Raw genomic sequence first — 26,825 nt, 5'->3', positions numbered from 1 at the left:
ATTACCTGCAATTTTCCCAATTCCATTGGCCAAAGAACCCACATCAGAAGCCGATTAGACGAATGCTAGATAGCCATTTCTGGTAACTTAACTACGATTTATGATTCTTTTTTTGTCCTTATAAAATATGATATGAACATGTGAAGATTACATCATGCAAAGACAACGGGAGTAAAGTGCCTTGCACTGATGTTACATGGCAGCCACCCTGGACTGATTTGATGGCAGGATTTGAGCCTGCATCCTTCTGGTTGCATGACCAGCATGCTTACAGCTGAGTCACTGCAAGCATTAGTTGTAATTTGGACATATATTCAGAATACTTTTTAAATGATTTGAAAGAGATAAATATTTTAGAAATGTTTTGGTATATTTCCAGGTTTCCTTTTCATCTGTAAACATCACAGAACATTATTCTTTGAAATGTAAACTGAACATTAAGGTTAACTTGCTGTGAAATTTGGTCTTTACTTGTCTCTCTTCATTTTTAATGCCACAGGCAATTAAATTCCAGTACTTTTAAAAAAAAAATTCTTTTGCTAACAGGGTACCTAAAAAAAAGAAGCCCTAAATATTTTCTTTACAACAATTTCATACATTGCTTTTTAATTTTCATCATAAAAAGGCCTTCATGATTTCAAGAACAGAGGTTTCTTTGAAATTGAAAATGTTGCCTAAAGTTGATACTTTTGGGGTTCTTTGTTCTATAAAATATACTCATTTCCATACTGTCAGATGAGCAGATGGGTAACAAAATTACAGCCCTTGATGTGTATCATTCATTAGTATTGATAATGCACTGGTCCGTACAGTGTGATGTTTGGATATAGTGGATCTATAACTGGAAGTCGGAATTGTTACTTCTCCTGCAGAGGGGGATCTATTGATTGTGAGTCTTAAATGTACACAAAAAGCAATCAGCTTCAGTTGTAGAAGACGTTAATTTTGTTACGAGTTTGATCTTGAGAAAGGTCATATTCGGGGAAAGCTACGCATGATGGTAATATTTGCGTGTGAGCGGGTTATTAATTTCAACAATGGATAGTGCCCATGTGCCCAATGTATTATTACTTTGACTTTACCAAGCCTAATGGTTTGGAGATTTTCATATGACTCGTAGGAATTGCTCCAAATGGTAAAATGTTTTGTGGAGCCATGTAGCTGATGAGTTGCCATAGTAACCATTCCTCAGTGTAGGCAGGTAATTTTTGCTGACCATTTGTCAAGTCAGCTCATTAAATCATGTTTATTCAGAAGTTTCAGGATCTATAATGGGGAGTGATAAAAACAGTTTTGGATCTTTTGTACAACAATTATAGAAACTATCCAAAAAAGAAATGTAGTATTAGGGTGCCCCTGATTTGCATTGAAATAAACTTAATTTACTAATGCTATGCTTTGTTAGGATATCTCTTTACTTGTGGTCCAAGCATAATTTTTGATTGCCTATTTGCATAAATTATCAGTTCAAAGTTTAATGATTGCATGCTATGGCAGCTGTTGAAAGACTGTTTTAAAAAAATGGAACGAACAGTATTGGCATCGAAATTTGTGTATTTTGCTTTTTTTTTCCTGGAAACATTTATATGTGTATCAGGACAAAAGACTGTTTTATTGTGTAATTAAAATTTGTAGGAGTCGCTCTTTTCCATTTCATGTGCAAGGTAAATTATTCCCGGAAATGTTATGGGAGGTTTTTAGAAGCAGGCTCATCTCAACAGATCTACAGTCATAATCGCTGCATGTTCCGTGTTTTTCAGATTTGCACAGTCTTTTACATGCCAGTAAAATGATAACAGATGGTTATTTATTTTCATTTGACAAGTTCAAGTCATAAAATGCTCATTATTGTTCAATAATTACTAATTTGTTAAGAAGCATTTTGATTGGCTAAAATTTCATCTTGTTGTGAAGAGAATAGTATTTATTAACTTGTACCTGAAACTACATGTGTATTCTGACACCCTTATTGTTTGCTTTGTCACTATTGATAATATTTAGTTTTGTTATTTATTACTTAAGAATTGTTGTTATTATGACTATTTGTAATTACAAGAAATGAACTTTTGTATAATTCATGAATTCATGTATCATGATAATTGGGCATATACTATGCATGATTAGTCTTTGCTGTGATTATTTGTGTGGTGTATAATCAATTTTCAAGCTTATTGACTTCGTAAGTTCTGTTCTATATGAAATTCAGTTCTTAAATGGTGCCAACTTGAAATGGTTGCTGTATCTAGTCGGCATATTGGTATGTTGATATACCGGTATATTTACTTTCTTTGTGTGTTTTTTTTGCCATAATGTTTTATTATTTTTTCTCCAATCTTTAATGAATATGGGCACAGGAGGATACAAAAGTTCTACAGGGTGAATATAATAAAACTGAATTTAAATAAAGAAAGAAAGTGAAAGAAAAATTGCCAACAGGTGCAGATTTGAAGTTGGGTGGGTGGTGACAGAATCAGGGTTCCCTTTATAGCTAACATATCAGTAGTCAGTAAGTGAGAAGCTGAATTGGGAATGAAATGTGCATGGAGAAATCATTGTCATGGCAATCAAATGACACGTTTTTGTGGGAAGTTTTATTACGCTGTGTGTAATTGCATGATTTTGTGACAATATACTGTAATGCAAAACATGATTTTTGAAACACAATTTCCACGGATTTTAAATGTTGAAAATAACAAGACAGTACTGCACAATTAGAAAATAGGTAAGATTGCTTAAGCTGGTCGGATGTGTTGGTTTTACTTTAATTATAATAAAAAAAGCAAAAATGGTCTGATGAAAAAGGTGCACATTGGACAGACAGACAGGTGGGTTACAGAGGCTGTATTCCTCCATTAGGGGTTATATCTCTAGTTAGTAGGCAAGACAAGTGAATTGTGTGCAAGATTGGACATGTGTGAATTGTACTTTAATGAAAGAAAGAAAAATGAACATGAAAGGGATGAATGAGTAATAGTTGGATGACAGGTTTAAAGTTCTGCAAGGAGCTACAGAACCAGCTGTAGGGTAGGTAAGAAAGCAGAAGTAGTGAGTAGGGTGTTTTGTGGCTTTTACATTTTATTGCATTTAAAAACTAAGGAATCAAAGAAAGGGTCAAAGGATGAATGAATAAACGAATGGGAGACTGATTTAACATTCCCGGTAGCTACTGTACCAGTAGCCAGTAGGTGAGAGGCTGAGCTGGAATTTACAGCGGTGGCTTTGATACTTGAGACCTGTTTTTCTGAAGCAGGAACAAAGAACACATTTTTGGTGTCGGGAGTGGGATGACTGACTGACTTGAAATGACTCAAGACAGGAGAGGATGGGGTCCACTTAGGGAGAAATGGTATTAAGGTGTACAATTCATTTGAAATGATATTGTTACTCGTTAAAGATTAAAACGTTGAGTAACAGCGTGTATGTGATTACAGATTTAACTTGTGTGGAAGCAAAGAAAGTAATATGAAAGTTAGAAATAAAAGAAGCAAGGAAAGGATTCTTAGCATTTGTTAAAATAATAAATTAAAAATCCCCGTCATACTTTTCACAGTTGTAGAATGAGTATGCATACAATCTCTATTTTATGTTTTAATTATTTTTTTTGGGGGGGGGCATTTCATTTTTGGGAGTGTTGGGTGATCGTGGTGTGTGTTTGTGTATGGAGATAGTATGTGTGTCAGTTTGTTCAAAATAAAATCTGGCTTCCAAATAGCTTGAAAACAGTACTATTACACTGAGTTGTAGAAACAAGAATACGATCTGTCCATTAGGTTAGTTGAAGAAAAGATGACAAAATTGCAGATTTAAAAAAAAAAAAATCTGGTTGGTAAGATCTCAACTTCAAAATCAATGGTCCCTTAATTCTGTTAAGAAGAACACTCGTCAGTTTTATTGATGCATAACATAACTGGAAATTGACAAGTGTACCCTTTGTAGGTATGAATTCAATTTTAGTTGGGAATCTTTTCGAGATACCGAGATCTTGAACAAAATTTCAGGCACAACCATTGCCTATTGTTATAGGTGGGTATTTGCTACTTTGAAATATTGGATATATTAGTGGGGGTAAGAAATGAGACATTTTGCAAGATTTATGGATTATCATTAGCATAAAGGGGCTGCCGTACTTTCCCTCTCGATCCACTTGTGTGAAATATTTTCCCCAAATCTCGACTTTAGATACATGTGACAGATTGCTTGATGAAGAAGATTGAAGAAGTTCCATAGGACTTGCCTAATTTGTCTTCTGATTGATGTAAACAACAGTTTCTACATAAGGGGTTTTGATCAAATTTGTAGCATGTGGAATTTAAATTAAATTCAGTTAGCAAAACTAATGGTTGCTTGTTGGCTGGAAACTCTGGTTTTATGCAGTGCATTCTAAACATACCTCTGAAAGGAGGAACCTATGGGGTGTACATTTTTGGAACCATTGATCATACAAATTTATTTTCCGCTGGACTGAGAAATTTTTTGATGTTTAAACAAATCTGTAAATTAGTCGTCAGTATCAATCCATTTGGAATTAAGGAATTTTAATGTCCTTGTCTATTTACTTGTTTGTTGATGAAAGGGCCAGAGCAATTGCGCTTTTCCATATTTTATTGGAGTTTGGAAACGTGCATAGTGAAATCTGTCATTTTGAATCCCCGATTTACACGGACAAGTCGAAAATTTGTATGATCTTTATGTAATTTAACACTATGCAAGTCGTAAATTGGTGAAACCTGTTTATAACGGAACAAGCCCACTCCAGATTGTATACTGTTTGAAAAGAGCTTTCATTATAATGGTACACAATTGGGGTCGGGTGGGAAGTCGGGGATTTTCTTTGCAAATAGGGTTGTTTTCCCTTTTTCTTCCAGATAAGTACAGATTTTTTTAGGCAGTATAATGGATGTAATGAGTTATTTGTTTTCCATGTGGGGGTTGGGGTTTTAAAATCAAATTGGACCAAGAAAAAGTTATTTTTTCAAGTTATTCAGGGTACATTTCCCCCATTAAATATAAGGGAGGCACCTAGCATTTCTTCATTTCATGTTTGTCGCAGATGGATGAAATTGTAAGACGGTCAAACACTCCTAAGTAATATAAATACCTCCTGCTTTTTTTCATGCATATATATATATATATATATATATATATATATATATATATATATATCATGCGTTTTTAATACAGTATATTTTATCAGTGTTTATATACTGATGCTTGTGCACACGTTATGGGGCTTGAAACCTTGTTTGACTTTCTACATTAAGATGAGCTTGAATTGAAAAAGTACACACGTGTACCATTTTAATTTTGCTGTTTCTAAATTAGGTAGCATCATTATTAGCACCCAAGTGTTTGACCAAAATTGAGTGACAAGTCTCTTGTTGAAAAAGTTGGCCTTAAACAAATGTTTAAATAAATTTACAGTAAGTAGTTAAATGTGGTAAGAAGTCTGTCCTGGTTAAATATATGTAACTCGAAAGATTAAACCCCAAGATTAAACACTACACAAATATGAATTGTATTTGCGACTTTAAATGAGCAAAAAAAATATATAAAAAAATCAGAATATAAATATGTCATTAGGGCTTCAATAATCACATCAATAAGAAATGAGTAGAGACAGTTAAACTTCAGGATTTTCATAAAACAGGTTTGCATAGATTTCCAAATATAAAAATGATCTGCATTGATTGCTATTTGATGGTACATTGAGACAGAAGGTTATACCATGCCAGAACAGTAAATATATTGCCACAGATCGGTCAGACCCTAATATGCCGACCAATACTTTCACTCTAAAATGTGTGAAGAAGTTTCTTTATTTTTAGGACTTTTTTTCAGACATTGTTGATGAAATTTTCAGTATACACATTTTTTAAATTTTTTTTTTTTTTAACAGATTCACAATTATTGGCATAAAATACTCAGACTATGTATGTATGCAAGCAGTGAGTAGACACAATAGCATTCATCAGCTTTAGCATGGGTCTTTTGCAATAAACTGTCTTGCCTAGATACTTGAAACAGCAGTTGACCTGGACTGGTTTATGCAGGATGTTCATAGTTTGGTTTATTGCAGATTTGTTGATTTGGATCATGCAAAGATGATTTTTTAAATAAAAAAGAGGAATCTTTTTCTTCTGAATGGTTTTTATTTTCATCAAAGTTTCATAGTTTATTTTATAATTGGTAAAGTTGAGGAATACATTGTATATTTTTTGTCAGATTGAACCAATGTTACTATTTTTGATGCAAGTCTTAAGATTTAAAACTTGGATGTTTTTGTTTCACAGATTAGAGGGTAATTTTAGGCACATGTAGAATTAAGTAAGAAATTATGAAGTGTGAAATTTCTTTTTATTATATAGCAGAGAAATATTGCCAACTTAATTAAACCATTTTAGATTTAGCAAGTCCGGAGTAACAAAGATCCTAACAGCACTCTTGGACTTGAACAAAGGATTAATTAATGAAGAATTTGTGCATTTCCTTAAGACATTTTGCTTGAAGGGAAAATCAATATTAATCTTAAAAAGCATTTTATTCTGAAAGGATTGAATCTTCACTAAGGAACCATTCTGTCGATGCCAGAATATCCAGATCGCCTTACAGATAGAAGAATTTGCACTATGCTGATGATTTATTCAATGCAAATGATCAGTAACTCTAATGGAGAGAAATCATTTTGCTCGTATGCTTTGCTCAACATTCTGAGGTGAAATCTCCAAATTGCATAGAGATCGATTGCCAGTAATGCTTGCTTGCTAAAACCAAGTTGTTATTGTGGAGGCAGTGTTAGCTCCACCTTTTGTTGGTATCAGCAAGATCAATATTTGTAGTCTGGGTAGAATAGTGCAGGGAAATTACAATGAAGCTTTGCCTTGGTATGACAGTGTGGAATATTGGTCCATAGATGGCTGGTCATGAATCATACGGCTTTGTGAAGTGGCTGACAGGGTGATAATAACCTATGAGATTCAGGTAGTGGAATAAATGACATGGATGTGTTACAAATCAGGTGGAGCTGAGGAACTTGTGATTGGTGGCTGGAGCAGGTAAGATGATAATCTCCACTGCCATTGGCTGAGGGTGGTTACATCCCAGGTAGTTGGGTGGAGCAGGTAGGTTGCTCATATTAAGGTATGGGCAGGTGATGTAAATCATTGATAGACCTCTGTCTCTCACCTTAGCTTGAGGACAGGTGTAGGATGAGGTTACAGTAATAGCTGTGGGGATCAAATACAGGAGCTTGTTGGTTAGGGTACTCCTATAATAGTGCTGATCTAGCATACAAGATTGTGCCATTCTCTGGGGTGGCTGAATTTGTGTACACCGCAGATAGAAACATGAGGATGTGGAATTTAGCAGTTAGAGGAACTTCACTGAGTGGGGCCCAGGATATGCTGTTTGCTTTGGGTGATACAATATTTTCCTTATGTATGTATTAAATTTTTGTATTTCTCAAAACTATAAACATACACATAAAAGATTTTTTCTTTCTTTTTTCAACCTTTGTTATGGATTTATTATTATAAATTTAAGGAAAGTTATTGTTTATATGTAGGTATATTTGTATTTTTTTTAGTGAAAAGTATTTTTGAAACATAATTTGAGGGCACCTGATTTAGGGATAATTAATTGTATATTTTTGGGTTAGTGAATACTTCTGTACTTATCGAAATATATTTATCATGTAAACTTTTGACATTGTTTAAATGGGATTAATATTTGTAATTTATTTTGGTACCATCCAGTACAAGGCAGTTTGTTTGCAGCGAAAGAGATGTTGAAATTAAGGAACAAGTGCTATAATATAAAACCTATAAATATAAGTTTTTTGAGTCCTCAAACAATTATCTTCCCAAAACAATTAGCATTTTGAAAAAATAAAATCAAGAACCAAAAAAAATCAGACTGATTTATGGAAAGATTTAGAAGCATGAGACCCTTTTTTTTGAAAATAAATATTAAAAAAAAAAGCTTTTGTATTTCCATGGAGGTATTAGAGAAAACACTTGAATTATGTTTCTGAAATTTTAATTGGACAGTAGTTTGCAGAATTGTTAAAGTTGTGAATTAATAACTCAAAATGTACAGATGCCAAGCATTCGAAAAACAGTTCAATATGATTTTTGTGAATTTCAAAAGGATTCTTGAGGCTGAAATGGGCTTTATTGGTCTTAATACATTAGTTCCAGTCTCATTATATTTCAGAATCATGCAGAATTTAATAGTTCATCACTTTATTCCTGAAAAATGTATTCCAAAGTGATAATATTTTTTTTAGCTCCAAAGCTTTGAGTCAAGACCCCATTTTCAGTTGTTCAAAACAAAACCTCTGGAATTTGAGGAAAGGGTGGTTAATAGATGCTTCCAAAATGTCTAAGTCAAATTGAGATGATAGCATTGATGCGTCAGTGTGTTTGAATTAATGTACTATTCCAACCATGAATTTTTCACTAAAAATTCTTTCATTTGATGATGATTTGAGTTTTGCCACTTAGAAATATTTGGTTTTGATGGTCTCAAACCTTGTTTAATTTTGGCATTTTCTGCAACAGGTGCATTTAATTTGGCTCAGTGCCAAAGTGGTTTATTCTTTTGTGTGCAGTTATGCTTTATGGACAGTTTCCTTTCTTTGCATTTTACAGTGACTCTTGTCAGTATAGGACAGCAATTATGGTTCCTTAAAACTTTGTATTCTGTGGACATTGTGGTTGTTCAACAAGTATGTAAAGTTAAGCTTTGGATTCATTCAGTTTCTCCTTCTGGGGGTTTCTTTTATATGGAGATGTCCTTTTGTGTATGTACATGCATGTGTGTGAGAGACGTGCTCTCTCTCCCCTTTCTTTATATATATAGTTACTATCTATATATAAGTTATACTTACTGTCTATAACAATTTTTAGTAGAAAGGAGAAATTTATTTGTCCTCCAGGATTTGAGTCCTTCCCATAAATGCTGACATGTGACACCTGAAACTATATTTGCTATTTGGCTAGTGTGATTGGGAAAATTTTAAATTTAAAAACTGTTGCCCCTGAGACGGTTTTCACATCTAGTTGTAGATATTAAGCATGTCATGGCAGAGGTGACAATTTCAAGGTATTTCTCTCTGGCCAATAATAAGCTTAATGATTAGTAAATACAGATCTTGTTTATAAGTGTTGATTTGGATAAATAAGCATTATCAGGCCCCAGGATTGCAAATTTACTAGCAACATTTTGTGTCAATCTACAATTACATAACCTTAGAATGTAAATATTCTGCAAATGTGTGGCTGTGTTTAATGCAAGACCTAAGAAGAAACTCTAAAATGTGTGAAAATAATATATTGGAGCTGGAAATAAACCATATATATGCACTTGTGAGTCTAACTGCAAACAGTACTGACCCAGATCTGCTGTCAGATAATGCATTTGCAGATTAAGTTTTGTGCAGTTTATTAGGAGTAATCAGTAGAAGAAACCCTGATATGCATATGCATAATGCTACAGCAGATCAGGGTCTTTGTTGTTTACATTTTGACTCCACTTATAGGCAGGTATATATGGTACTTAAATTAGACTACTATACTTGCTTGTAACTTAGGTCCACCTGCAAGGAACATAGACCATGATCTGTTGTCATGTAATGCACCTTCAGGTCAGTGTCTGTGTTGTTTAATCCATTGATTACTCCTGACAAACTGTATATACCCAGAACTGCCAGAAAATTCACACTTGTGTGTGATGACAGATCTGGGTCTATGCAGTTTGCAGTTGGATATTACTTGTATGCAAGAGTATTCAATCCCAGGAATGAAAATTTGCCAGAAACTGTATAAAATTCATGACTTTCCTGCTTCGATTTTTCTGAGGTCTGTCGAGGCAAATGAGAACCAGCTTTACTGACCCAGCAACTATACCCATGGATGAGTGAATATTTCTAGCTCTGTTGCTTCCCTGGATATTTGTACTATTTCTTTTTGAATTTATGATAATTATCTGCACGACCATTTGTTTTACTTAGCAAGTGTTCAGGAATGGAAATGGTTACATTTTTTATAATATTAATAATATTTATGATATTATTAACAGATTCATATTGAGATCTGCCTGTAATAAGTTGATCTAAGTGACATTGCTATGAGGTCATGTTCTGTAGTCCTTGTCATTCACCAATCAAATCACAGGTTTCAAATTTTCTAAAATGAAGAACATTTGCAAGACATTATTTACTGCCAAGCATAAATTGCAGTACTTGATCTCATTGGCTGATAAAAAGGTGGACCTGCAGTTATTTTGTTTACCCAAAAATTTGAATGTTTATTGGGGTATGTCTGAACAACATTATTACCGTAATTGATGTGTTTTGGAGAAATATTATGATCTTTTATTGGTGTCTGTCAGAGCAACATTATGATCTTATGTTGGTGTCTGTCAGAGCAACATTATGACATTTTATTGGTGTCTCTCAGAGCAACATTATCTTGGAGATTTTGATTTTAATCCAGTTGATGATATTGGTTTATTGTTACATTTAATAGTAGAGTAGTCCTTCACTACAGTGTGTTAAGGCCTAAAAAAATGTTTCAGGTTGGCTGATCGTCCCTGTTATTTGGTGCCGACCCCCACCCCCAGATAAAAAAAAAAAATTATATAAAAAAATTCCCAAACTTGATTTAAATTGATTTTTTTGTCTAGTTGGTTTAGCCCAGTACTTGATGTGCATAGTACATTATATATATATATATATATATATATATATATATATATATATATATATATATATATATATATATATATATACACACACACACACTAATGATTATACTATATTTAATGTTTTAACAAAATAATCTTTAAACAAAACTACCTACCTACCCTACTTTTAAAAACAGTGCAAAAGAAAACACACGTTTCCTTTTTGTGGCAAAATCAAGGTTGTCACAAAAGTGTCCGGTCTTTGCACTGATAAAGGTTCATGAACAAAACTAAATCAGCAGAAAATTGGATCTATGACCATGCCTGTATTACATAAGGGATGTGCTATAATAAGGTGCACTATTATGAGGGAACACAATAGTATTGATATTAACATACACACAATAATTGTATGAACATTTTAACATCTGTAAAGAGAGTGTATTGACAAAATATTGCCGGATGCTGATAAAAGTTTGTTTTCATTAATAAACCAAACTTGTTTGTTTTACAGTTGAGGATGGTGAAGATCCGGAACCATCAGACTTAAAAGATACCAAACAGACTGAAAAACTTGACCATGACCTTGACCCTTCTTCACCAAAAGTGACTGAAAATGAAACCAAACAAACTGAAAAAATAAATGGCTTCCATGACGGCGAGTCCTGTAACAAAGAGAACAATGTTCATTCAGAAGATGAGGAAAAAGAGAACATCTCCAGTAACCATAGTAACACAGGTTGCAATTGCAACTCCATGGAAACAACCCAGATGCCCACCAGTCAGGTCAGCTCAGACTGTGATAATAGTAAAGCAGAAGAAAAGGACGAAAAGTCCTTGTCATCGGAACCTTCCATCACCAGATCAGCTCAATCAGAGGAAAAACCAGTGGACATTGGTAAGAACTGACTATTTTATTTAAAATGTAATTTGTTTTGAGCAGGACTAATCTGCCTTAACATAATGTATGTGTAGATCCGGGTCTTCACTGTATGCGTTATGTATGATTTAAAATATTTCTTTTGTTAAATCAGTGCTTACTGCTCAACTTGATATAATTATTCATTTGTGGCATCATCAGAATGAGATCCCTTTTCTTAAAACTATGAACTCTGGGAAAGATTGCATGTAAAATTACATGGTTTTATTCTGTCTCAATTTAAGATGAAAATAGTAGAAAGTTTTAAAATATTAATAATTATAATAAGAGATCTGTGAAAGAAAATGATGAAGCAAATGAAAAATATATAACACCTTCAAGATCTCTAGTGATTTATCGTGCCATAAATCGATAATGCAAGTTTTCTGATGCCCAATAATTGTGCTGTACTCATAAAATTGGCTCACAACATACCCACTTCTTTATCAATTTGACAAGAGGGGTCTATGCTCTTCAACTAATGTGAATTAACTGAATGTTTAAATACATTTAGTCTCAATGAAAGTCACTTGTAGGGAGTTACGGTACCTTGCTGGCTAATGTGATGTTTGAATCCCACCCAGATCAGTCCTGGTGAGAAGCTGTGGCTTGTTTCTGGGCAAGACACTTTACATCAATTATTTTGGCACTCTGGAACTTTTAATGTGTTGATGTGCTATTAAATTCTCTCTCTCTCTCTCTCTCTCTCTATATATATATATATATATATATATATATATATATTTCAGAGTAAAAGTCTGAAACTATCGTTCTTTCATAATCAAATTTGAAAATGGTGAATAAGCCTTCTAGTTAACTGACCTGGTGACCCACTGTAGTCGGCATCTTTAGCTTACGAAACAAAATAGAAGTTGATGATTTTCCCCCCCTCCAGATAATACAACTGTGTGAGGGAAAAAAAAGTATTTCCTTTCATTCATCCTGTTGTCCAGCATTACACAAAAATCCATCAAGCTTATTAATGCTATCTATTTCAACTTAAATTGTACCCAGGAAGGCATTTAAAATCAAGGTACACCAGGATACTCTGACTATTCAGAGTTCATATGAAATTTTTAAAAAAATTCTATATTGTATCTGTGGAAGACTCCATGTTTAAAATGTCTTCCTGGAGTCCCAGGTATGTTTTACTGGAAAGTCCCCAAGACAAGGTTTGTGCATTTGATCTGTTGATTTAGAACTTTGAACGTTGTTTCTTTGTTTGAAACAGTATAAAAAATTGTCGATCAGTATTTACTCTAAATGAAAGTCATAGAGCAATTTTAATTATTTTAGACTCACCCAAATCTTCAACAGACGGTAAGAAAAACAGTAGCTTGGATGAGGACAAAATACAGGAATATCTCAGCCGCAGAGACACAGCTGTCATTTTTCCTGAGCCTGTCAGTGATGGGGATGACAAGGATCATGAGAACGGTAATTTATGGCAAGGAATGTTGTTTACTGCTGGCATGGGCCTTTTTTTTTTGTGGTTATAAAAGAAAGAACATTTTTGGGGGTACTTAAATACATGGATATTGGAAAGGAGAAGGTTAATGATGAACCCTAAAATCAGAGTTTGTGGCAGTCACAAAAGCCATCTAAATTGCAAATTGAAGTTTATTGTAAAATCTTGATCACAGTGAAAAACCGTAAGTCTTGCTCAGAAAGCAGGGTTTGTTTCAGGATGTGAGATTGTAGAGTTTAGTCTAATTTTGTATACATTGTGTTGAAAATAAACTGAAAGCATGAAAATTGTGCATCATATTTCCAAGAAGTATCTTCATTTAATGACAATTTTTCCTTTATTTCAAATGGAGACGAATCCCACCCCCTTTCTTCTGCAGAATAGACTCGAAGGACTAAATTAAATTATTGTTGTTAAACAGGCCCATGGAGTGACAATTTTTCTGTTGCGAATTATCAGAGAATTAAGAAATATTGGTGCTTTTTAATTCTTTTAAAGTGTCACTTTCGTATAAACTTTACCCTATTTCAGAATGATTTGATGAAACTTGTTAAAATCTAGGCCATTTTCTCCTTGAAAGCAGGCTCTAGGAAATGTTTTGAATAGTTTGTATTGGATTTAAAGAAACCTGACCAAACATGTGTACATAGAATTTTGTTCATAACAGAAATCGATTAAGGATTAAGACATGTTAATTTAGTTGTATTTAATGGTGCCTTCTGCAGCTTCGTTTGTAGTACCAAAAAAAGACGTAGTTTTTACTGTCGTCTCAGAGCTTATTTCCTATTCAGAGCAGATATCTATTTGGTGGGCATTGATTACATTTTTGACCTACTAGCCCAGAAAGAATGATGAAGGATTGCAAAATAAAAAAAAATTGTTCATGGTATTTTTTTTTGTAAATGTAAAAATGGGGTTTCTTAAATCAAATTTCACTTGCTCAGTGAAGAATTTTAGTGGTCTGGGATTGTTTTGCCAAGGAAAATGCCATCCCCTTTGTTTAATTGGTTACAAAGTATCAGCCTTTTCTGCATGTAAGAATTGTGTTTTCTGATTTCAGACCAGAACTCAATTATAGATGAGGAAATTATTCTGAAATGCATCCACTGTGCCCAGTCATTTTCACGTGCCAATATACTCAGAGACCACATGCGCGAGATGCATGCAGACAAGCCTCTGAAATTCATGTGTCCCAAATGTGAAGAAACATTCCACCAGAAATCTCAGCTGGATAAACATTTAGCTTTACATTCCTCAACATCTCAGATCTGCACAGTCTGCAACAAGACTTTTGCCAATGTTTACCGTCTTCAGCGTCACATGATCAGCCATGACGAAAGCAATGACTTGCGAAAATTTAAGTGTCCCGAATGTGGAAAAGCATTTAAATTTAAACATCATCTAAAAGAACATGTCCGGATACACAGTGGTGAGAAACCTTTTGAGTGTCCCAACTGCCATAAACGATTTTCTCATTCTGGCTCCTACAGCAGTCACATGACATCCAAAAAATGCTGGGTTGTCATGGCAAATAAATCCAGAAGGATGGATGTAAACATGAGTGATAGTTATGCCAATAAATTCTCATACACGCCAAGTAAAATTCCATACCCAAAACTAAGCACATCTTTGCAATCACCACCTCACTCTCAGCATCATCAGCTTCTTCATTTCCATGCCCAAACACCAGGCATTCCAGCCTACTATTCACCACCGATTTACGAAGGTCCTGGGATCATTCCATATGCCGTATACTCCGTCAACCAAAAAATGATGACACAGCAACCCTCGATTGTTGACAACAAAATTGACCAGCAGATAGAAGTACAGAAAAAAATAGAGGGTAAAATTTCACCAAGTGGTGTCACACAAATTTCTCCTGATGTCAATTCCAACACGAAATTAATTCTTCCTGCTCATCAGTACAGTAGTCCCCAGATTCTGCCAGATGTCAAAAAGGAGAAGGAGGAAGTTATCCTTAATGTACCCAGCACAAAAGCAAACATGGATGATGATGCCACTGAAGTGAAATCGGAAATCAAAGAGGAATTGGACAAAAAGAACACTAATGAAGGTCAGCTACCATGTCGTTTTTGTGGTGATAATTTTAACAGTCCAGTGGAGCAACATCAGCATGAGCGATACATCTGTAAGAACAACAAAGATGTCGTAACTAGAATGGCACAAATGGAAAATTCTGCACGGCAGTCCCCAAGTAGTTCTGCATCTGATGTCAGTCATGTAGAGGCCAATGGAAGTGTTGGCACAACATCAGATGAAGAAGAAGGAGATGAGAAGGAAATTGATGGAGTGGCAGAAAGTAAAAAGTTTCGCATGCGCTCTCTTTTCACTGAAGAGCAGCTCCATGTTCTTAAAAGCCTGTACAGAGTCAATCCAAGACCACGCAAATTTGAATTAATAAGAATTGGCAACAAAATTGGTTTCCCAAAGAGAGTTGTTCAGGTTTGGTTCCAGAACATGAGAGCAAGAGACAGAAAACTGGGCCGCCACATTCCGCATTGTCCGTCAACAAATGACAAGGAAAATGGGGAGACTGTTTCTCCAACCTCTGTTTACATTCCTAATGTTCCAAAACCATTTCCACAAAGAGTCAGCAATCATTGTTCTCCAATCCCCCCTGCCACAGCTGCAGATCATCGTCCATCATCTGTAGGATACAGATTGCCAACTGAACAACCATTAGACTTGTCAGTTCGAAAAACTCCACCCGAGGCACATGGAGGGAACATATCTCGACTGTCCACCCCTGACCGCTCATTTGATGATCAAGTGCTGAATCTGAGTGTAAAGAAATCTTCATTGGAGAAACCAGTATCATCAGAACAAGAAAAAAGTCGAGCACAAGCAAGTGTCAGAGACTCGGCAATCTTTAAATACATGCAGCACACATATTACAGCAAACATTTGGCACCAAATGGAAGCACTCTGCCGGCCACTTTCAGCCAGATGTTTCAAAACCATGGAATTCCACAGTATACAACTTCAACTTTGCCCATGCAAATCTATCTGAATGGTCTTGATAAAGCAGCTTTCGATTCCAATACTTTGAAGCAGAACTTTTTAAAAAATGCAAAACCATCAGAAAAGGAAGGCACACCAAGCAAGTCAGAAGATGTCAACTCAGGCAAATTGATGATAGATGAAAAAAAGGATAACGATGATGACCATAATGATGCCGATGATGATACTGATGATGATGACGATGATTATGATGATACATCCAGAGACACCAACCTGTCCTCACATGACTCCCAGATGATGACGTCCACTCCTGCTAAAAAAGTGACTTTCAGATCAAGTGTTGTAGAAGATATTCATAACCTGGCAACTCTTGCAGAAGCAGCAGACCAAGCATCAAGTCTCTCCACGAAACCGAAACGTATTCGGAAAAAGTCGTGGAGACAGGTAGCTTACTATGTTCGTATCAGGCTGGTTTTTTACTTACTTTTTATTAACACCTTGTTTTTGAAAAGTCACACCCCAGCCCCTTTGATTTTGAACCGTTAAAAAACAAAGTGAATGGTGCATCATCATTTGTGTATGATTTTGCATCGTTTGCAATGAATGAAAGAATGTAAAAAGTCAATGCAATGTCTCAAAAATGGAATTATAAGCTCATTCTTGACTTCCAGTTATTGTTGAGAAGAATTTTTCTCTACTTAATGCCTGTCTAGTGCTTATTAGTTCATTTCATACCATCTCTTTGGAAATTAAATGTACTTGTTAGAAACAAAGCCATTTTGAAATTTTTTGTGACTTTTCAAAATATACAATTATTACCTATTAGGACCTGTCCATCTTTGTAGGAGAATCTGCAGCATGTAGTCAAGTTCCATATCTTGTACAGTAAAACACTGAAACATTTTGCCAAATACTTTTCCCCTTTTTTGGTCGAGGAAAGATAAATGTCATGAGACATTTCTCCTGTTTATGAATTTCTTTCTAAATACTTTGTGAAAGGATCTTTTACTTGGGGTTGTAAATGTTGGCATACACAGTTTTATAATGTTGGGCAAATCATTCAGAGCTAATGTCAGTAGTTCCTCAGATTAACTCTGTTCAGGGAAATCATAAAAGTATACCACATTATAAGTTAGGTTGTCTGTGCTGAGACCATATTACCAATCGGGGAGGGGACCGATCGCCTCATTGATAATGTGCAAGGGACATTGTTGTACTGAGATGAAGTACCATTGTAATAGCATTAATTGCAGATTGTTGAAAATACACTATCATTTTTATAATAAGTCCAGGGGGCAAGTTTTATAAGATGTTTGAAAATTTTGGATGGGATTTTTATCAAAATAACTTTATTAAATTGAAAATTGTCAAAATTGTGTGCAAATGGAGAACGTCTTCTCATGAAGATATGGCATATCATGGGAGACAACTTTCATTATTTTGAAGACAAGTTTGATTATTTTGTAATCTAGTAGAACATAAATGTATTTTCGTGTTTTGGTAAGAAAGTCTTGTATTATCAAGAAATTATGTTACTGCAGTATTGCTGTGCAGCCAGATGGACAGAGTTTCCCATTGGGTGATAATTTTTACTAATGTCTTGAACAATATTACTGTTGATACTGTTGTAGTTGATAGATACTTTTTTATAGTTGAGCCCTGTTGACTTGATTATGTCTAGCAAAAATAACCAATGTATTTTGAAGTACATTCAAAATTAAAATATAACATGTATTTGGACAATAGTAAATATTGTAGGGATTGAGATGCTTAGTGTAATAAGGGAGGAAAACTCAGGTGGTTAGAGAAAGCAAAGGCTGTATTTATTTTCAAGTAAAGTGCCACAGTATTAAAAAGAATGTATTTAAAAATACAATATTGCAATATCTGAATGAAATAGTCTTTATAATCAGATGAGAACTTGTACATTAAGTTGACAGAAATTAAAGTTTCTTTTTAAAATTTGTGCATAAATTGTTAGATATTTGTAATCAGTTGTTTTACTATTATTCTTGTAATAAACCTAAGTTAGAGGTATTGATATCAGTAATACAAAAATTTTTTAGCATTCTAATACAAGTTCAGAATTTTTTTTAATGGTCTTTTTAGAATTTAAAATAAATTCTTGGGCAAAAACAGATGCAGTATCAATCAGGATGCTTTGCATGTGCAATGCAGTTGATGTTTCGACATTTGCATCTTCTGAATTTGTTGACACCTAGATTTGGCACTTGTGCTTGTTACGGTGTTGTCAGCACAGTTTGAATCATCCATCATTATGTGCTCCAGTTTCCAAAATACCCTTCATATAATGTATACCAGTCACCACATCTTTGTGTCCACCACTCATTCCATCATTATTGTTGCTCGGTGTGAATTTCCTGTGTTACTGAAAGCATTTGGACGTTGACTAGACAAGCTCTGTTTTGCTTTTTCATTTCAGGAAAGAAATTGTAATTTTTTTTTACTAACATTGCTGGAAATTTTGAACAGTTTATTTGTTAAATATTTTTAAAAATTGATTAAAAAGCATGGTTTGCGGATATTTTGACTGAAATCAGGAATGTACTATGTGATTGGTCGGATTGGTGTGGCATACATATTTTTTTAATTATATTTTGTTATGTTTGCAAAAATCAGTTTTTTCATGCGTGACAATAGTTTGGTAGTAGTGGTAATTTACAGTCACTAACAGTTCTATAAATCACATAGAAATACTACTAACTTGCAAAATAATCCGTGTATCGATAATACTAAACAACTACAGTGGAATATTGACGGGTACTGGAAGCCAGACAAGGTCAGTTGGTTTATTTCTTTGTTAAGCACACTGAGATGTTTTCTGACATTAGTGACAATGTTGTTCAAAATTTTATGATCACATTCTGGTGTTTAACAGTCGTTGACCATCAGTTCATAAGAAGATATTAATGACTGTATTGTCTTTCATATTTCAACCTCTCAATTTTTTCATGCAGTCAGTCCAAAACTTCTTTTTTTGTTTTTCTTTGGTACAGAGAACTTATTTAAAATAACGTATGTTTAAAAAAAATCATTTTAGGTAAATGAGAAAATTGTTGAGTGAAAACCTGTCTTAGCAAATGACTTAATATTAAGAACATTTGTTCAAAGAGTATATTTCTTTTATTCCTATACATGTGTGATATGTATTTCCCACATGAGTGCACAGTGTACTTGTTTGAGAAAGCCATGCAAGATGTGCTTATCCACATGATTGCGCATTGTACTGACAGTAGAGAGCCATGCGAGACATACCTATTCCACATGATTGCACAGTGTATGTGTGTGAGAAAGCCATGCGAGACATGCTTATCCACATGAATGCACATTGTACTGACAGTAGAGAGCCATGCGAGACATACCTATTCCACATGATTGCACAGTGTACGTGTGAGAAAGCCATCCGAGACATGCTTATCCACATGAATGCACATTGTACTGACAGTAGAGAGCCATGTGAGACATACCTATTCCACAAGATTGCACTGGATGGTATCATTGTCATTTATGTATGCAATATTTCTTGGCAGTTTTTGTAATAGTAGAACAAAATTTTCAGGCCTATAAACTGTAACCCTTATTCAGATTATTTTTTGATTGTTAACAAAACTTGTTATAATCTTTGTAACGATGTTAATACTTTACATGTTTCTAAAGATTTATCCATATTAATGATGTCAACTGTGATTCCGACTATTTTCAAACTATTGCCTTGTGAGAAATGAGATGCCTTGTGAGAAATGAGAAAAATAAATGTCAGTGTGGACTAGGAAAAGTGCACCCTCATGATTAGAAATTGCAGCAGTTCATGCTTGAACATTTTAATCCCAACGATAGGTTTCCCTATCCAATGTCGGTGCATATAATTGAGTCCATTAGGGTTCCTCTTGGATATAATTATTTTAAATCTCCTTAAAAAAGATGCCAATCTTCTAAGGATCCTTTTTTGTGGTACGTAAAATGATATACAGTTGCAGGTTTCACTTGTACATTTCCTTGTAATAAATAGTGCCCCACCCAAGTACACGCCATAGTAGTTGCCCTTTTTATTCTAATGTAGGGTTTCAGTGACGAGTCCAGTGTGCTAACAAATTAGACATATTAACTTGAAGTAAAACAAAAATGAATAAGTGTGCTTAAAATTACAGAAGAAAAAGTACACATTTTAAAAAAATCTGTTAGAATTTGATTTAAAATAAAAAACCTTGAGAAAAAAAAAGCCATCCTTGGTGTAGAGGATGGGGGAATATATGCCATAAAAATCATAGGGGTGTACATGCTTTTGATTTTCTCTGGTTTGTTTTCCAAAATGCAGTTGATAATTTTAATATGGGATAAAGTTGAAGGACTTGTGAAACATAATGTATTCTATCAAATGTATTGATGTGGGACAGTGAGGCCTGGTTTTTTTTTTCCCTGAATCAGTTGATTGTGAAATGGAGTTGAAATATCAAGATATTTTTACATGTAAAAATAAATTTAATTAAATCATGAGTAATGCAGAAAAATTTGAGCTCTTTAGTTTTCCAGCTCAATTTTTTACTTGGGTTTAAAGTCTTTTGTGACACAGTGTTGGCTAGATCATGCTAAGGAAATGGGAACTGAGTGCATTTCTGATGAACATGCCAAGGCAGCTGACCCAGGTCTGGCAGGCTGTTGAAATCATGACCCTTCGATTACGTGTCTGATGTTCTGCCATTTGGAGTACTGTATCTCAGAGTTGTCCAGTACTAACTGGCTATTTCTAGTAGCATTTGTTTATGTTTATACATGCAATAAAAGATTTTTGCGTATTTTTCACACTAGTAAACTCAAAATGCCCATTTTTACGTGGAATATTGTGCAAAATTTTATGTGAATAATATTTTTCTTATTTTTATTTTCAAGTTTAATAGCAAAGTGATATAACAAAAGTATTCAGTAAAATAGTGTTAATTGTTGCAAAGTGCTCATGGTATATATTGAATTCAACTCGTTACATACATTTTATAATGTACTCATATTTGTGTAACACTATATATGCCATGAGATAGTAATGTGAGTACAAGACTGCTCTTATCTGTGTTCTAGATGGAAGCTGATGAACTGCAGAGGGAATTAGAAGATTCCCTATCAACAGATGAAGATCAGCCAATGAAGAAGAAGCGAAAATCTTGGAAGAGTCATCGTGTTGACAGAGACGAAGGAATGTATGCTTGTGACCAGTGCAATAAAATGTTTAGCAAGCAGAGCTCTCTTGCAAGACACAAATATGAACATTCAGGTAGGCAGTCTCTCTCTCTCTCTCTCTCTCTCTCTCTCTCTCTCTTTGTGTGTGTGTGTATTCACTGCATGTTATCTATCCTTGTCGTAACTGTTCCAACAATATGAAGTTCATTGAGTTCTCTAATTTACCTCAAGATCTTGATAAAGAATAACTGACAAGTGTACATGATGCAGCAGTCAGTCAGCGTTCGGTATACTTCAGAATCCACTGACAAGTGTACATGATGCAGCAGTCAGTCAGCGTTAGGTATACTTCAGAATCCACTGACAATTGTACATGATGCAGTAGTCAGTCAGCGTTAGGTATACTTCAGAATCCACTGACAATTGTACATGATGCAGCAGTCAGTCAGCGTTAGGTATACTTCAGAATCCACTTAATCCTCGTTAGTAAAGCTGTCAGAATTTTAGAAAATTTCTGCTGGGTACCCTTCAGTCCTAATGATCGGTCACCTGTGTTATTTGCCACTGTACCACACTCGCTGCTCAATCAAGGAGTTGTCATGTGGGAAAAGAAGCAATGTGATTTCAGGTCAATAATTTACTGGAAGAGGCAGATCTCGGCTTGGACTGATAAAGTACATGTACTTGTGGCTCAATCAAAAGGATTGTCAACTCGAAAACAACGTGAGTGCTGCCTTTACAAGCACTAGTTGAAAACTTTTATATGGTAAACATATAACTTAGGCTCATTTTATTACCCAGTTTATTATTATCAACTTAATGGCTCATTTTATTACCCAGTTTATTATCAACAGGCAGGTGCCAGAGGACCTGGATACCTGTTGGCATCATTACTCATTAGTAATAGGTAAACAAAAACAAATGTGTCAAACAATAAACTTAAGTCTTTAACACATTAACCCATGGAGCTTTTTGTCATTTTCGCCTGAAAGTAGAGTAGGAAACACATTTTGAAAGCTATTTCTGAATAGATCCGAAAACACCCAATCCGCGGTGATCTTTCAAAAACATATTGCCTAGTTGTGTTAGAAACATCGTTTTTCATTGGCTATTTGACCTGCACATGAGCAGAAGGGTGAAAGTTGGATTTTTATTTATTTTGTTTTGCTAAACGGAGCCATTATTTTTGAATGGAGACCAATCTTTATTCCAAATGCCCATTTTATCCTACTTTTTGCAAAGGCTCATCTGTCTGTCTGCAATTCATAACGGTTTGCCTTAGATCTGAGACCAAAAAGTCTAAAATCCAGACACGAAATTGGATTCTGACCACGGGCAAATTTTCGGTAGAAATGAGGTTTTTTAATCTGTATTTTGTAGTGCAGCTAGAAATTCCAGATTATTTGGTATCATTGTAGAGCTACATCTGTCTACCTTTCTATAATACCACCCACTTTAGTGTATCTTGCATGACCATGATGCTACAGAGCTCAGCAGTAGGCTACTACCTCCTGCCCCGTTAAGCCATCGCTAGGGGTTAATGTGTTGAGTAAAATTAGTTTATCCAACAACATGTTTATGTGAAATTTTTGGGTACAACTGACTTTGGAGATAGGTTTCAATTTCATTATAGTTTATAAAGGTGTATTTTTGTTGGCATGGATGTGATATATTGACTGGAAGCATTTCAAGGTCCATATTCAATTCTTATAAATATTTTAAAAATAATTTGCTACATACCCATTCACGATATTCCTGGTATTGTCATTTTCAATCTGTCAGGTTATTTTAAAAATCTCTCTTGTAAACTTGAAGACAAGTAGTGTAAGATTACTTATATTTTTTTTAAATGGTACTTTTGCCAAAAGTGCATAGAAAAAAGCATTAAAACTTAACTGGCAACGGAAATGAATTTAATATTTTCTGTAGTGTTATTTTAGAATGGTTGACATTTATATTTCATTATTATATATATAATTATATTCTTATGTAATATCTATATAAAAGCATTCATACGATGTATATTTATTCTTTATATTTAGGAGCCCGTCCATTTTCTTGTGACCTATGTCCTAAAGCTTTCAAACACAAGCATCATCTAACAGAACACAAGAGACTCCATAGTGGAGAGAAACCCTTCCAGTGTAAAAAGTGTGGGAAGCGGTTCAGTCACTCCGGATCATATAGTCAACATATGAACCACCGATACAACTACTGTACGCCAGGGAAACCTTCAGAAGATGATGCTGATACAGAGATGTCATCATGAGTGCTGCAATTCAGTGATTTAGAACTCTTTTAACTCTTACACCATTTGGGATAGTCAGTACATGAACCATGTCAGATAGCACATGAAGCATTTGGGACACACCTTACAAGCCATTTGGGACAGCCAACTTACTGCCATTGGGACAAGCAATTTTTGAACTGTTTTAGGACAGGCAATTTATGAACCTTTTTGGGACAGACAATTTACAGGCCACTTACAGGATAGTTGGGACAGGCAACTTGCAATCCATTTGGAACAGGCAACTTACAACCCAGATGGGGCAGGCAATTTACAAGCCACTGGGGACAGGTGACTTATGAACACTATTGGATGATCAGTGCAAGAATTAATTAGGATGGTCATCAAAGAATAGCTGGCCAGTCAACACTCAAACCATTTGGATCAGTCTTATTATATTAATGACCTTAGATAGTCGATGCTTAAGCATTTGCCTAATCTGTTTTCATCATCCATCATATAGTTGAAATCTTGCTCAGCCATGGAATGGTGAATCTTGTCAAAATAATATTTGCATATCTTCAAATTTATGAAAAATTTTCTTGGGCTCTTTTAATTGCTTTGATATTCCAGCTACCTGCCGTCTGTACAAGGGAGATAACTTTAATGTTTTCTAACCAGAATAAGAAGCTGTTGTTATACAGTTAGAAATGCAAGACTCGTGGTACTAATTATATGTTATCAGATCTGGAAAATGCCGTGGCTTGTATGGTTTTCTCTACATGGAAGCTGTCATCAGTGTGTCTGTACTGATAAATATAGGTTTCATTATGAGCATTCAGAAATTTAAACTTAATGCATTTTTAATATCATGGTATTTGCACAAATTTACTCTCAGAGCTGAATTAATACCACAAGTCTTGTATAGTACTCAACTGCAATGACTATCGGAAGATTTTATCAAAAACTTGGTTTCAGAAACAGTTTCCTTGGAATGTTAGCAATACATATTGGAAGGGTTACATCAGGGCAGGTTTCAAAGTGGCAAATTTTAGAGCTTTGTTACCTGGTAACTTTTATATGATTAGCTGAAATAAATATAATATTATGGTCTCTGAAAATTGTTGGAGCATCTTCTGTGACTGTCTGTATACCTGTATATGTGGGTTTTGTGAAGATGAAGTTGTTGTGTTTTTTTTTAGAACAAGATTCATGTACATTATATTAAGCTGTCAATAATACTGTTTTGATACTGTGTATAAAGCAATAATGCTTAGAGCAAGAAAATCAAAAGTTTGTAAAGACAAGACATGTTTTCTCCATTGTTGAAAGTGTTGAATTATACAATGTTTATAAATGCTCAGATAAAGTAATTAGCAAGTTTTAGCTTCACAAAATATTTACTGGTTCTTGTGACTTGTTAGATATGAACAGTTTTATAAACTGCATTTTTGGCATCCTTAATTGCAGCTCTGAACACTATACTGTAGACATTTGGATTAGATTTTTGGACCTATTTATCACTTTAATAGACACAAATAAAAATATTCAACTTTGTCCAATTTGTTCTTATAGCTACAGTTATATATTCCTGTAAAAAAATCATGGCCAAAATATAGATGCCAGTGAGAAATAAATTTTTTTAATAGTGAATAAAATAAGGATTTCTCAAAGATAAATTAATGATAATGACATTCCCCCCTCCCATCTCCGTTCAGTGAAAAATGTGTCAGCTGTCAGTTGTGAATCAAGTTGTTAATTTTAGAAGCTGAGAAGATTTTATTGTTTTTTCTAGTCTTGATGTAAACTAGTCGATAAATCCAAGGCCTTTACATCTTGGTTCATTACAGATGTTTTGTTTATTAATAAGTTAAATATTTTTTGTACCATATATATATGTTTTCCTTTAAATAAGATTGTTTTAAACTTAATTACTCAAGTCTTATAGTCTCATTTCCTCATCAGTCACCTCTTTCAACAAAAGTCATTCTATTTCAAGCATTTTTTTCTTCAAAAACACATTTTGTTTTGATTCAAGAATTTGTTCGTTGTTGATGGGACCATGCTCGATTACTCTCCAGTTATTCCATTTTTTATTTGAAGGTAAAATGTTTTTACTGTTCTAAAAGCATGATGAATTTTTGATGTTGAAGTGTATATATTTGCAACTCATGTACATTTGCTTATTGCATGTATTATCAGATTGATTTTATACCAATCAATGCAGCACTTTAGATTTTAAAATAAGGTGTTCATGATAAAAGATAAGCATTGTTTTTTAAACAGTTTGGACAGAGATTTGTCTCCAGTTTCAGGGGTTTGAAATTTCAACAACTGTTGAAAGTACAGTTTGATTCAAAATAAATCAAAAATTTTAGATTTTTTACCTGAAAAAATTACTGTTTGTGAAATCTTGTTTTTTTTTTTGTTTGAAAAAGAATTCAAAACTTAGTCTGGATTTTTAAAAAACAGACTTTTGTAATTCTAGCTGTCATTTGATCATATTCATTAGTTGTCTATTCTTCATTTCAGTTTTTTGTAATTTAGAAATATAACAACATAAAAAATCAGTTGATTCTGAAGTGAAATAGCTGGCAAAAATCTGTAAAAAAATTTTTTTTACAAAGTTCTCTGTACCAAAACTAAATAGCAAACATCTAATTGTGTTTTTGTTTAGTTTTGATTTATAGCATACATAAAGATTGAGGGTATACATTTTTTCCACACGTGTGCAAAAAATACACATTTATTCTGTTTGTATTAAGTGCTTATCTTTTATATATATATATCCATGTATAATATTAATTACCTGAGACATAATACTCAAACTTGTTGATGCACATAATTTGTGTATTGAGATACATATAATTTGTGTATTGAAATGTACATACTTTTGAAGATTTCCTTTAAATGTGAGAGTATGATCGACAGTAAACTTCCTTTCCAGTGTTATTGTGTGTCATGTATATGATAAAGAGTAAAAGTTTTAAAAATTTTTGTGTGAGAGAGTGATTTCCAGTACACTAGTATCTAGTCAGCCTTTTGTTGTAATTTTTAAAAATTTATGAAATTGTATGTTTTTGTCAATACCACATTAGGAGTTGCAGAACTGATCAAACAAAGCCTCCATTGGTGAGATACACTTCAGAAGAGTGACAGTGTTTACTTGGATAATGTTTTGCCCAATGTACATGTATTAGACAGTACACAAAAGTCACAGGGTCACACAGTTCTTTTGAAATTTGATGTCAACATTTTGTATCAGTATTGTTCCTTTTCACATCCATACCTAGTTTATTTCAAAATAGCTCAAATTGAAAATAGCTGTAAAAATTCTTTAATTACAAAGATAACCA

General features: G+C 34.1%; 1 protein-coding gene across 1 annotated transcript in view; it reads left to right on the top strand.

Annotated features, from left to right (window-relative positions):
- The window catches only part of LOC149791837 (zinc finger protein 1-like), a 57,622-nt gene extending 31,438 nt beyond the window's left edge, over positions 1–26,184 (top strand). The window contains exons 2-6 of the mRNA XM_089970345.1: positions 11,198–11,581; positions 12,899–13,039; positions 14,131–16,508; positions 21,144–21,336; positions 23,285–26,184. Of these exons, the coding sequence (XP_089826471.1) occupies positions 11,198–11,581; positions 12,899–13,039; positions 14,131–16,508; positions 21,144–21,336; positions 23,285–23,511 (3,323 nt within the window). The 3' untranslated portion in view covers positions 23,512–26,184. The remainder of the gene's footprint in view (positions 1–11,197; positions 11,582–12,898; positions 13,040–14,130; positions 16,509–21,143; positions 21,337–23,284) is intronic.
- Positions 26,185–26,825: the final 641 nt, after the last annotated feature.

Source organism: Sinohyriopsis cumingii, chromosome 9 (assembly GCF_028554795.1).
Source record: "Sinohyriopsis cumingii isolate HCF-2022 chromosome 9, ASM2855479v2, whole genome shotgun sequence".
Taxonomy (NCBI): Eukaryota; Metazoa; Mollusca; class Bivalvia; order Unionida; family Unionidae; genus Sinohyriopsis; species Sinohyriopsis cumingii.
Note: the sequence above shows the minus strand (reverse complement) of the source record. Positions and strands in the feature narration are given on the sequence as shown.